Raw genomic sequence first — 13,204 nt, 5'->3', positions numbered from 1 at the left:
GTATTTTCCCTCTTAGTTATTACCAGAACAGGTGCCCCCACTGAGAGGATTTTCCCCTCACACTTTGTTCTGGTGACAACTCCATTTGGATTACCCATCACTTTCAATCCCAGAGACAAGGATCACTAGAACAAACAGAGTAAACCGAGTAAATTTGCCCCATAGGAACACAGATCACAATCCCCAATCTGAAATTGAAGGAAAAAAAAAAGCCTCATCTATGTATAGTTTGTACATAGAAAGATGACCACTGGAAATATATATATATATATATATATATATATATATATATATATACACACATGCAAATAAACACTGGACAGCCATGTCAAAGGTTACCATCAGGCAAATGTTACAATAACAAAGTGTAAAGTGATAAAAACTTCCTGTTATTCCTGCCCAACTCACCTTGGTGTTGCTGCAGGCTTTGCCCTTCTTGTAGTCCTTGTGGGACCACCTCTTGTCCAATTTCGACCACAGGGCTTTGGCCTTCCAGTAGTTAAGTTTGGACTTGAGTTTGGGGTAGAAGGAGCGGTAGTCGCGTTGTTTCAGCTCCAGGTGGTCGCATAGTTCCTGAAAACTCTTTAACGTCCCCTTGCATGTGGTGGCCTGGACAAAGCGGTCAAACAGGACGTGAGCCAGGTTCACCCTACCATTTTGCCCATCCTCCATAGTTCAGGCCGGGAGAGGGGGGGTGGGGAGCCACCACCACCGCTCTTTTTAGGCTCCTCTAAAGGACTGCCATCTTTTACCTGGAACACAAAAGAATAGGTGAGTTACTACTGATGGAACTCCAGGGGAAAAATAAAAAAACATTTAGTATTACTCATAATGCTTTTTTTTTTTTTTTTTTTTTTTTTTTTTAAGGATTGCAACAGATAAGAAAATATTGACTTCATACAATTATCAATTGTGCAGTCTCAGGAAGTACAAGGCAGTTAGCACTAGTATCCAAAAAGAAGAAGAGGTACAATTATACATACAAAAACTGCATCAAGAAGTCATAATGCCAAGAATTTAACAGCCTGAAATTTATGTAACTTTCCACAATCAGAAAACAGAAGGCTCGAGACAACTCAAGTTTTAGGCCTCATGCACACTGGACGTTAAGATAACGTTATAAAAAACGCCAGCAGCTTTGCAGTGAGTTTTTCAACGTTTAACGCTTTTGTAATTGCGTTTTTCCACGCTAGCGGGTTTTGTATTTTTCAATGGATCAAAAATGTCAAAAAATGCTGGTGAGTCGCGTTCGACGTCAGAGCATTTTTACAGCCGAGAAAAAACTCAGAACCCACTAGTTTTGTTTTAAAAGCCAAAAAACGTCCCATTACAAAAATGGAGATATACATGTTAAATGCCATTTAAGGCCCCTTTCACACTGGGGCGGCATCGGCGGTAACGCTTTACCGTCGGTATTCGGCCACTAGTGGGGCGGTTTTACCCCCCCCCGCTAGCGGCCGAGAAAGGGTTAAGAACCACCGCAAAGCGCCTCTGTAGAGACACTTTGCCGGTGGTATAGCCACGCTGTCCCATTGATTTCAATGGGAAGGAGCGGTGAATACACCGCTCCTTCCCCGCTCCAAAGATGCTGCTGGCAGGACTTTTTTTCCCGTCCTGCCAGCGCACCGCTCCAGTGTGAAAGCCCGCGGGGCTTTCACACTGGATACAAAGCAGCAGCACTTTCGGGTTGGTTTGCAGGCGCTATTATTAGTGCAATAGCGCCTGCAAACCGCCCCAGTGTGAAAGGGCCCTTACTGTACCCCAATCCCAAATACAGACACAGCTGCATACACTGTCAAATATCATCAAAATCATGTCCATGCATTTCAAAGCAACATAGGGGGAAAAAAAAAAATGGTAAGGGCAGAAAATGATTTGTCAGTCAAAACAAAATGCAAAAAAAAAAAAATACAAAATACAAATATAAGTCTCAAAACTGATGCCATCATATGTACAAAATGTATCAACTGCACTGGCAAAGCAGAGGAAAGTTACAGACAGGGATACCTGGAAACTAGGGATGAGCTTCGAGTTAGAGTCGAACCCATGTTTGGCTCGAACATCGCCTGTTCGACCGTTCGTCGAATTGCGAATGTTATGGGCCGTTTGCGCCAAATTCCAGTGGCGCGTCACAGCCCATAATTCACTGCGGCATTGCTGGCTGATGATTGGCCAAGCATGCACTATGACCCGCATGCTTGGCCAATCACAGCGTCGTCTGTACAGGGAGCCGTAATTGGCCAAAGCCAGGGTGGCTTTGGCCAATTATGGCTCAGGGGGTTTAGTACACGCCCCACACTATATAAGGCCGCCTGCGTGGCAGAGAGACAGTGTCATTTGATATATTTTGTGTCCTTTGCACAGTGTGCACCTAAAGCTACCTGAAGAAAATTGCTGGTGTTCTTCTGATCCTATTAGTAACACAGGCAGGCAGCTACAGTATTTACAGTTAGTGTACTGTGTCCTCTACACAGTGTGCACCTAAAGCTACCTGAAGACAATAGCTGTTCTGATCCCATTAATACTACAGGCAGGTAGCTGCAGGATTTACAGTTAGTGTACTGTGTCCTCTGCACAGTGTGCACCTAAAGCTACCTGAAGACAATTGCTGTTGTTCTGATCCTATTAATACCACAGGCAGGCAGCTGCAGTATTTACAGTTAGTGAACAAAAAATAAAATACCGCACTATATCAAAAAAAAAAAAAAAAAAAACCAACAACAGTAAATAAACAGCTGCTGCTAGAAGTGAGATGCACCCAATAGTACAAAGAAAGAAAACAATAGCAGCGCAAAGATTGAAAAAAAAGAAAAAATAAATAAAAATCCCAAGTATTGATAATATATGATTAACATCAATATTGGACACTAATAAATAAACCACTCCATAAAAAAATTAATTGCGTGAAAAACCTTAATTGTGAGAATATATACTGATATGAGAACAATACCTGCTAAATATTAAAGTGTTCAATAGCACCTTTTGGATGCGGTGTTGGTTTTGTCACGGAATCCATTTTAATCATTTCAATATATTTATGAACTTCAACACTTTTTGAAAATTTTTTGACTATTTATTGATTTATTGAATATTACATTTAATTTCTATTGAACACTTTAATATAATATTTAGCAGATACTGTTGTCATATCCGTATATATTCTCACACAATTCATTTTTTAATGGAGTGGTTTATTTATTAGTGTCCAATATTGATGTTAATCATATATTATATAATACTTGGAATTTTTATTATTTTTTTTCTTCAATCTTAGCGCTGCTATCGTTTTCCATTTACAGTTATTGTACTGTGTCCTCTGCACAGTGTGCACCTAAAGCTACCTGAAGAAAATTGGTGGTGTTCTTCTGATCCTATTAGTACCACAGGCAGTCGATTCTGCTAACTATAATTTATATATATATATATATATATATATATATATATATATATATATATATATATATATATATATATATATATATATATATATATATATATATATATACACATATATACACATATATACATATATATATATATATATACACATACATACATACATACATACACATACATACATACATACATACATACATACACACACACACACCCCAGCTTTGTGCAGCTTCATCTCACTGCAGGACATTAGTATGTCTGGAAGGCCAACAAGAAGAGGCAGACAGTCACAAGCCAATAAAAGAGGGCAAGCATGCTGTGTCTAGAGGCAACAGTGCTGGTCGTGGAGACGGTGCATCCTCATCAGCACGTAGCCGTGGGACACACTTGTCCTTTTTTCGGCAGCTGGCCGTGTTGAGCCGCAACATGCGGAAGACTTGGTAGAGTGGATGACCAAGTCGTCCTCATCCTCCCTCACCCAGGCTCAGGGTACTTTGTCTGGCAAAGCAGCTGCCAAAGCAGCCTCTTCCCTCGGCTCAATGGCATCACTCACTCCTTCCCTAGCCCCACCATGTTCTCCTGAGGAGTCCCCTGAACTGTTTGACCACAGTGTTGGGTACATGCTCCAGGAGGATGCCCAGCGTTTTAAAGGCTCCGATGATGGTACCCACCTAGAGGAAGGCAGTAACGTGAGCCCAGAGAGAGGGGGTGCCCAAGAAGGACAGCAATCTGGCAGTCACGTTCCCCCAGCTGCAGCATACTGCCAGGTTTGCTCCAGTGATGAGGAGGGAGGGGATGATGAGGTCACCGACTCCACGTGGGTGCCAGAGAGGAGAGAGGAAGGAGGAGGGAGGAGGAGGAACATCTCCAACGAGGCAGGATGCCCTCCAGGGGCCAGCTTAAGGGCAGCACACTGACTGCATCACACCTCAGAGCTCCGCATGTGCAGGGTGCTGCTGTCTTTGAGCGTCATTCCAAAAGTTCTTTGGTGTGGGCCTTTTAAGACGAGTGCATCAGATCGCACCGCTGCCATTTGCAACATGTGTCTCAAGCGTATCTTGCATGGCCAAAACATCACCCGCTTGGGCACCACATGCTTTACCAGACATATGTCGACCTGCCATGCAGTTCGTTGGCAAGCGTACCTAAAAGACCCACACCAAAGAACAAAGCGGACCTCTCCTTGCTCCTCATCAGCTGGGATCTCCAACCTCACTATACCTTCAGTCCTCTCTGAAACCTGCACTGAGAGGAATGAAGGTGTAGAATTAGGTGTGTCACAGCCAGGTACTTGCGGAAAATCTGCTATCAGTACACCGATGTCAGATTGTACCAGGCAAATTTCCCTGCCCCAGCTGCTGCACCGCCGAAAGAAGTTCACTCCCAGCCATCCACATGCCCAGCAGTTGAATGCTAGCTTGGCTAAATTGCTAGCACTTCAACTCCAGCATTTTCAGTTGGTTTTCCTTCCGTGAGTTTGTGGAATGTGCGGTTCCTCAGTGGCAGGTTCCCAAAACGCCACTTTTTCTCACGGAAGGCGATTCCGGCTCTCTACCAGCATGTGGAAAGCAATGTCTTGGCCTCGCTGGACAGGGCAGTCAGCGGTAAGGTGCATATTACTGCTGACTCATGGTCCAGCAGGCATGGACAGGGACGTTACCCATCTTTCACCGCGCACTGGGAGACTCTTCTGGCAGCTGGGAAGGATGCAGGACAGGGTGCAGTAGTGTTGGAGGTTGTTGCGCCACCACGCCTCAAATTCTACTAGTGGTGATTCTGCCACACCTCTCTCCTCCACCCCCTCATCTTCCTCCATGGCCTCTTCCTGTGCTGATTTTTCCTCAGAACCAGCGGTGCTCCGTAGGCGTTCAAGGGGCTATGCAAGCATGCAGGCAAAAAGATGCCATGCGGTGCTTGAGCTGGTGTGCTTGGGGGACAGGAGCCACACTGGGGCAGAGATTCTGTCAGCTCTGCAGGGGCAGGTTCAGAGGTGGTTGACGCCATGCCAGCTTAAGCCAGGTATGGTGGTTTGCGACAATGGCACCAACCTCCTCTCCACCCTCAGGCAGGGACAACTGACCGATGTGCCCTGTTTGGCTCACGTCCTTAACTTGGTGGTGCAGCGGTTCTTGGGCAGGTACCCGGGCTTACAGGATATCCTGATGCAAGTCAGGAAAGTCTGTGGATTTCCGCAGGTCATATAATGCCAGTGCTCGGCTGGCTGACCTCCAAAAAGAATTTAACCTGCCCAAGAACCGCCTAATCTGTGACATGCCCATCAGGTGGAACTCAACGGTGGCCATGCTGCAGCGGCTGCACACGCAGCAGCGGGCCATAAATGAGTACATATGTGACTATGGCACCAGGACAGGGTCAGGGAGCTTGTTTTTTTTTTTTCCCCCACACCAGTGGGCTATGATCAGGGATGCATGCACTGTCCTGTCACCATGTGAGGTGGCCACGAGGATGGTGAGTGATGACAGTGCATGCATCAGTGACACTGTCCCTCTTGTCCACCTGTTGGAGTACACTCTGCATGGAATAATGGACAGGGCACTTGAGGCAAAACAGAGGGAGGAAGAGGAGGACTTCCTTACCTCTCAAGGCCCTCTTTATCCAGACAGTGTTCCTGCGTGCCCGCCGATTACACAGGAAGAGGACGAGGATTGTGTCAGCATGGAGGTGGAGCCTGGCACTCAGCATCAGCAGCAGTTTTCAAGGGATCATTTACAGACCGAAGAAACCCATGGACTTGTATGTGGCTGGGAGGAGGTGGCTGCGGATCATGTCGTCCTTAGTGACCGAATGCCTCAGCAAACCTACGCTGCATGGCCTTCCTGATCCTGCAAAGCCTGCGGAAGGATCCTCATATTCGTATCAAGGGGAGGGATGATTACTGGCTGGCAAACCTCCTTGATCCACGTTACAAGGGTAAGGTTGCGGACCTTATCTTCCCATCGCAGAGAATGAAACATCTTCGGGAGGCCTTGCATAAAGGTTTGTGCAACGCGTTTCCAGAGGCTGGAAGGTTACAATTTCCTGGGCCTCCTGGACAACGTGTTGCTGAGGCTTCGGTCTGTCACAGAAGGAGCGGTGGAGAAGGTGACCATCTGACCGATGCGTTCAGACAATTTTTTAGCCTGCAGCCCCAAGGTCTGAAAGGTTCCAGCAACCATTGCCAGCGTCTGACTCACATGGTGCAGGATTACCTAGGGGCAAGATCAAACTTGGACACCTTTCCCACCAAAAATCCTCTGGGTTACTGGGTCTTGAGGATGGATCACTGGCCAGAGCTTGCACAGTATGCAATTGAGCTACTGGCCTGTCCTGCATCCAGTATTCTTTCGGAACGCACATTCATTACTGCTGGAGGCTTTGTAACCGATCACAGGGTGCGCCTGTCCACTGAATCGGTCGATCGGTTGACCTTCATAAAAATAAATCAGTCTTGGATCACCAGCTACCAAGTACCTGATGTTGATGTAACCGATTGATTTTTTTTTTTTTTTTTAATGCGAGATCCCTTCAAGACTGCCTATGCTGATGCTGTGTGACTATCCTGTTATGCTGAATGACAATCCTCTTCCTCCTCAATTTTCATGCCGATAGCTTGTAAGAACATTTTTGGTTCTGGGCACCGCCACCAGTGGCCAAGGCCCAATTTTTCTGCCCCTGTTTAACATGGACGTGTAATTACAATTTTTGATCTAATATTTCACAGCAGGGCCCGTTCCAGCACCCACCAAGAGTAACTGTGAGGGCTTGCAGTGTTGTGGCAACACCAACACCTAAGGCCCCAATTTCTGCAGAGTATATAGGGCAGGCCCCTACTTTCAAACATCCAACTTACAAACGAGTCCTACTTGCAAATGGAAGGAGACAACAGGAAGTGAGATTAAATCTACCCCTAGGAAGGGAGTCTCTCCTGGAAGAGTTAATATGGGAAAAACTTTACTGGTGCTTTATCACCAATCCTTGTTTCACTAAAACCCCCAAAATTTTCAAAAAACATTTGTCATTGGGAAGAAAGTGAGGTGAAATCTTCTGAAGAGGTGCACAGACAGCAAAACAAATGTTACAGGGGTGATAACCCTTCCCTATGTTTTCCAAAAAGCTTAAAAATAGATTTTTTGCCTGGAGCTACACTTTAAAAATGTACCAGTTCAAAATTACAATCAAATTCTACTTAACAAACCTACAGTCCCTGTCTTGTTTGCATCGCCTGTATACTGTTGTTCAGAGTATATAGGGCCTGGGGGTCCCACACCTTTCCTTTTTTATAATTTGGGTACGGGGTTCCCCTTAATATCACTGATTTTCATCCATATTGCAGGGACCTGACATTTCATTAAAGCCGCGAGCAGTTTTAAAATTACTTTTATTCCTTTAAAAATGTCATTTTGTGCAGGGACTGTTCTAAGCACCAGAAACACATGCCACTTTACAGGCATACTATAGACAACCCCCCAGGTACGATACTTAAAGGAATATTTCACCTTTTTTTTCACTTTAAGCATCATTAAAATCACTGCTCCCGAAAAAACAGCCGTTTAAAACTTTTTTTTTGCATTGATACATGTCCCCTGGGGCAGGACCGGGTCCCCAAACCCTTTTTAGGACAATAACTTGCATATTAGCCTTTAAAATTAGCACTTTTGATTTCGAACGTTCGAGTCCCATAGACTTTAATGGGGCTCTAAAGTTCGCGCAAACTTTTCGGTCCGCTTACAGGTTCTGGTGCGAACCGGGGGTGTTCGGCTCATCCCTACTGGAAACCTAACAGGGCAGCTGCTAAATGACACAAATATCCAATCAGAACAGGAATAGAGGGGAAGGGGACACCAGTTAGTCTCATATATCTCACCATTAGGACTGACGGAAAAAAGAACCGGACAGATTCTACCAGTATGTTTTGGCTTTGATAAAATATAAGGGGTCCTCTTTTACAGCAATACATTGCAGCGCCTTTTTTTAACCACTTCAGCCCCAGAAGGATTTACCCCCTTAATGGCCAGGCCATTTTTTGCTATACGGAACTGCGTCACTTTATTTGACAATTGCACGGGCGTGCAAAGCTGTAACCAAATAAAATTCATGTCTTTTTCCCACACATAGAGCTTTCTTTTGATGGCATTTGATCACCTCTGTGGTTTTTATTTTTTGTGCTATAAACAAGACAGTAAAAAACTCCAGACTGGATGAGAAGGGCTGAAACAACTAATCGATTAATCGGCCAGCCAATTAGTTGGCCTGCATACAGAATGCATTATTTCTTTACATATCAGGAAAGACAGTGCAAGCACACATACATCAGTACACCATTCATACATGTCAGTAAGTGCCTGAGAACTTGTGAATGTGTGAGGAGCAATGCCTCATGGGCAGGAAGTGAGTGGTTCTAAAGGCAGAAGTTTTCTTTACCTTGCTATAGGGGCACTCTGTACTGTATTTAACGCACAGCAAAAAGCAAACTGCATAGGTGTGTACCCAGCCTTATGCTGGCCACACGGATCAATTTTCAGACGAGAATATTCATATGAAAAATCTTTGTACATTCGCTGAATGAAAAAATGTGGTTTGAAATTTTCACTTGCTTTTAACATTCTGTTTTAAAATGAATGCAATTTCTGAACGAAAACCACATACACGGTCTGAAAATTTCTTTGACCAGTTTTCTATTTCCAAAATTTTCCTGTCACTGGTTGAAAACTAAGGTCGATTTGACCCCACTAATGATTCGAAAATCGAACATTCCTAAAACGTCTTTTTTTAACCACTTAAGGACTGAGCCTCTTTTTGAGATGTGTTTACAAGTTAAAAACAGTTTTTTTGCTAGAAAATTACTTAGAACCCCCAAACATTATACATTTTTTTTCTTAACACCCTAGAGAATAAGATGCCAGTTGTTGCAATACTTTGTCACACCGTATTTATGCAGCAGTCTTACAAGCACACTTTTTTTGGGAAAAAATACACTTTTTTTTAATTAAAAAATAGAACCGTAAAAAATTAGCCCAATTTTTTTTTTTTAATATTGTGAAAGATAATGTTACGCAGAGTAAATTGATATCCAACATGTCACGCTTAAAAATTGCGCCCACTCGTGGAATGGTGACAAACTTTTACCCTTAAAGATCTCCATAGGCAAAGTTTTAAAAAATTCTACAGGTTGCAGGTTTTAAGTTACAGAGGTCTAGTGCTAGAATTATTGCTCTCGCGCTCCCAATCACAGCGATACCTCACATGTGTGGTTCGGACACCGTTTTCATATGCGGGTGCTACTCCACGTATGCGTTCGCTTCTGCACGCGAGCTCGGCAGGACAGGGCGCAGTTAAAAATTTCATTTTTTTTCTCGAATTTATTTTACCTTTTATTTTTACACTGTTTTGGGGGGGGCACCCTCTCCTGCTGCTGATGAAAGTGATCTTGTGGCGAATCCGACACAGAGACCACTCTCATCGGAAACCAGACCGCCGGCTAAAGAGGATACCGGGGTTACGGCAGCTAGCTGCTGCCATAATATCCCCCTTCAAAGTAAGGACATATCGTGCGGTGGCCTGGAAGTGGTTAAGGAAGACATGTTTTTGTATGGCCAGCATATAATATATTACAGTTCTGTTTGAAAACCTGCAAAACAATCTTTTTTTCTTCTTTAAAAAAAAAAAAAAAAAAAAAAAAAGATCTGAGTATATTGATATTTACCAGATTCAACCTCTAATAGTGTATACAGTATCTCTTCAAATAGTATATATGTTCTCTAATAGTATATACAGTATATCTCTTCTGTCTGTTATTCTCAGCGTGGATTAGAGATTTTGCTCCCCAACCATATAGTTTGATATTTATATTTACCGCTGCATAGAGATATTTAAGAATAAATTGCCTTTTTTTAAACTTTACATATTAACTAAATTATATACCACACTTAAGGTTATTAACCAAAACAATAAATCGGTCAACTACTCAATTATGAAAATAATCGTTAGTTGCAGCCCTGATGGGAATAAATTAAGATTCTGTATTTAATCTGTACTTTGCCTTCCATAACACACTGGTACAATTGAATGCTAAACAAGAGCACCAGGCACATAGCCAGATAACAGCTACGTGGCAGCATTATTAAGTCGCAGCAACCTGCTTTCATCCAAAAATCAACTTCTCAAATATAACATTTACTGACCTGCAGTAACGATGAAGCATCATCAGAAATTGTTCTGGATTCAAGAATGTTAAGCCACTGAGGCGCACCAGTGAAGGTTTTTAAGAGACTCTTGGCTGCAGTGGAGTCACTAAGGTTGGCGTCACCTAGTGGGGTAAAATATGGCGTCACACCCCCTCCCCCCATGTTTTACCGCACCGCCGCATCAGATTGGCTTTCCCCTCCAGCCTGTCACAGTGCTCTGTCCTGCTGCTGTGGAGTGACAGCATGAGCAGAACAGAACAGTAGACACTTGGAACGCTAGCAAATCAGGCTCTTCTGTCTAGCCTGCCACAGTGCACTTGGTGTCACCCAAGGCTCAACCATGCCCCCACAGGGGGAGCACACGGCATAAAAGGGTAGGTGTGGTCGAATTGCATGCTACCTACAGGGTGCAGGGTACAGAAGTGTGCTGTATACAGGGCACAAGGCTCAGGACGGCGCTAAGTACAGGGGGCAGGGTTCACAAACTTACAAAGTACAGGGCTCAAGAGTTCCTGGAGTACAGGTACATGGAGTACAAGGTGAAAAGTTAAGTACTGCATATGTTACACAGAACAGAAGAGAGGACAGAGGGACTGTCGAAGAGCAGCTATAACTTACAGAAGGTGTGCAGTCTGGACTTTAGAAGGAGCTGCTGCCCCCTCCCTCTCTCAGAGATACTGCTTGGCAGTGGATATCTGCCAATTGGCCGATGATGCTGCTGTCCTGTGATGGCTTTAGTTGATCAGGAGAGATTGGGTGGGCGGTGTCTGCAGCGCTGCTCATCTGAGGTATTGTGACCCAGAGCAGCTTTGTGTGCTGTGTGTGTGGGGGTTAATATGACACCGAGCATATGGCAGTCATAGGCCCACATTTGTTCCAGACAAATGTGTGCATTGTGGCTCGGCCCTGCACACACTGCACAGAGATGAATGATGCATCCCTGGTGTCACCCCTCTGGCAGGTGTCACCCGGGTGCAGGCCGTACCCCTGCAGTGATGCCACTGCTTGGACGTGCATCTTAAAAGAGCACAACATACAGGGATATGGGAAACAATTACAGACACTGACACATGTGCACCTACACAGTTGTCATCAATTTAGGCTATTGTGTAATGTATTCTGCTACATATTTTTGTTAAAAAAAAAAAAAAAAATCAAGTCTGAAGTGAATGATGTGAACTAGTCCTATGCAATGCAAGGCCTTTTGTCCAGTCTTTGTGTTGGGACTGCATTGGGTAATGTTGCCCAATGGCACGAAGTGTGAATGAGACCCAACATCTCACTTCGAACAAGCAAAACCTTGCACCTACTGTAGAACTAAAAATCTCAGCATGCCACGACACAGGCTTACATTGGCTAGGACTTGCGGTGTCCACAGCAGCTGCAGAGCAATATTTTGTTACTCCGCCACAAACGCTTTAGCCACATATCAGAGTGCTGCGGGGGTCACAGAGCGGAGCCATGACACTGCAGCCCAGATAGGGAGAATGTCACAACTTCCTGCAGTCTCGCGCTTCCTGTAAGAATTTTACAACCAACTTGAAAATAAGAAATCCTCCTCAAGCTCATGATCACCCATCACATGAAGTTTTAAGCAGGTCTTTGGTCAAAATCATATTTATTTCCACATCGTATATATCCATTACTTCTAGCCTACTACCATTATTGCAAATGAAAAGTGGGCATTGATTTAAGTGCCCACAACATGGGATTGTGGCAGGCAAAAGGAGTTTTATAAAAAAAAAAAAAAATAAAAATAAAAAAATTTTGACTACTGTCACTTTAAATGGCAGAATTTGAATGGCAGGTGGCTCCCGAGCGGGAAAAACGTGATTTGAAGCGGGAAAAACACGTGTATGGCAGGGGAATACACGTGTTTTAGGGTTATATAAGACCCTCGCATCAAGCCCCTGTCACAGTTGACCCCACAGTGGCTTGACGAGCTCCCCATCCCTCCCACCCTGTCGCAGCACCTGTTATGTGGTTTGTCACCCTTGTATCAAGGGGGGACTTTGATGAATGTTTTATTTATGGTACTCGCTCGAGTTCTATAACTGAGCGAGATATTGATATATGTTTTATATATTTTAATAAATTAATAAAATGAATAAATAAAAAAAAGAAAAAGAAAAATTTTAAATATTTAATTTATTGATGAATTTATAAGTTTATGTTTATACCAATAAAGGTGCCGCGGCCATTTTATCTCCAATTTTAATTGAGTTTGAGTTAGAGCTGCACGATTCTGGCTAAAATGAGAATCACGATTTTTTTGTTTAGAGGATAGATCACGATTCTCTCACGATTCTCGCGGAGTAACATCATCTTTCACATTAAAACAAAAAAAAATTGCGCTAAACTTTACTGTTTCTTTTTTTTTATTTTATTTTATTTAATTTAAGTGTATTTTTTCCCAAAAAATTGCATTTGAAAGACCGCTGGGCAAATACAGTGTGACATAAAATATTGCACCCTAGGGTCTCTGCTAAAAAAAAAAATAAAAAATTATATATATATATATATATATATATATATATATATATATATATATATATATATTATATATCTTCCTGCATTTACAGGTTGTTTAAAGCTTGGCAGATTGCCCAGGTTATTTGTTTACA

The 13,204-nt window shown here is 43.3% G+C and overlaps 1 protein-coding gene across 24 annotated transcripts in view; it reads right to left on the bottom strand.

The window, feature by feature from the left end:
• Positions 1 to 13,204, bottom strand: part of MICAL3 (microtubule associated monooxygenase, calponin and LIM domain containing 3) — a 313,530-nt gene that overhangs the window by 199,309 nt on the left and 101,017 nt on the right. For all 24 annotated transcript variants that reach the window (XM_073621556.1, XM_073621539.1, XM_073621540.1 and 21 more), the window contains exon 2: positions 409 to 752. In XM_073621556.1, the coding sequence (XP_073477657.1) occupies positions 409 to 672 (264 nt within the window). In that variant the 5' untranslated portion in view covers positions 673 to 752. The remainder of the gene's footprint in view (positions 1 to 408; positions 753 to 13,204) is intronic.

The sequence above is a fragment of the Aquarana catesbeiana genome, linkage group LG03 (assembly GCF_042186555.1).
Source record: "Aquarana catesbeiana isolate 2022-GZ linkage group LG03, ASM4218655v1, whole genome shotgun sequence".
Taxonomy (NCBI): Eukaryota; Metazoa; Chordata; class Amphibia; order Anura; family Ranidae; genus Aquarana; species Aquarana catesbeiana.
This window is presented reverse-complemented; position numbering and strand designations above follow the sequence as displayed.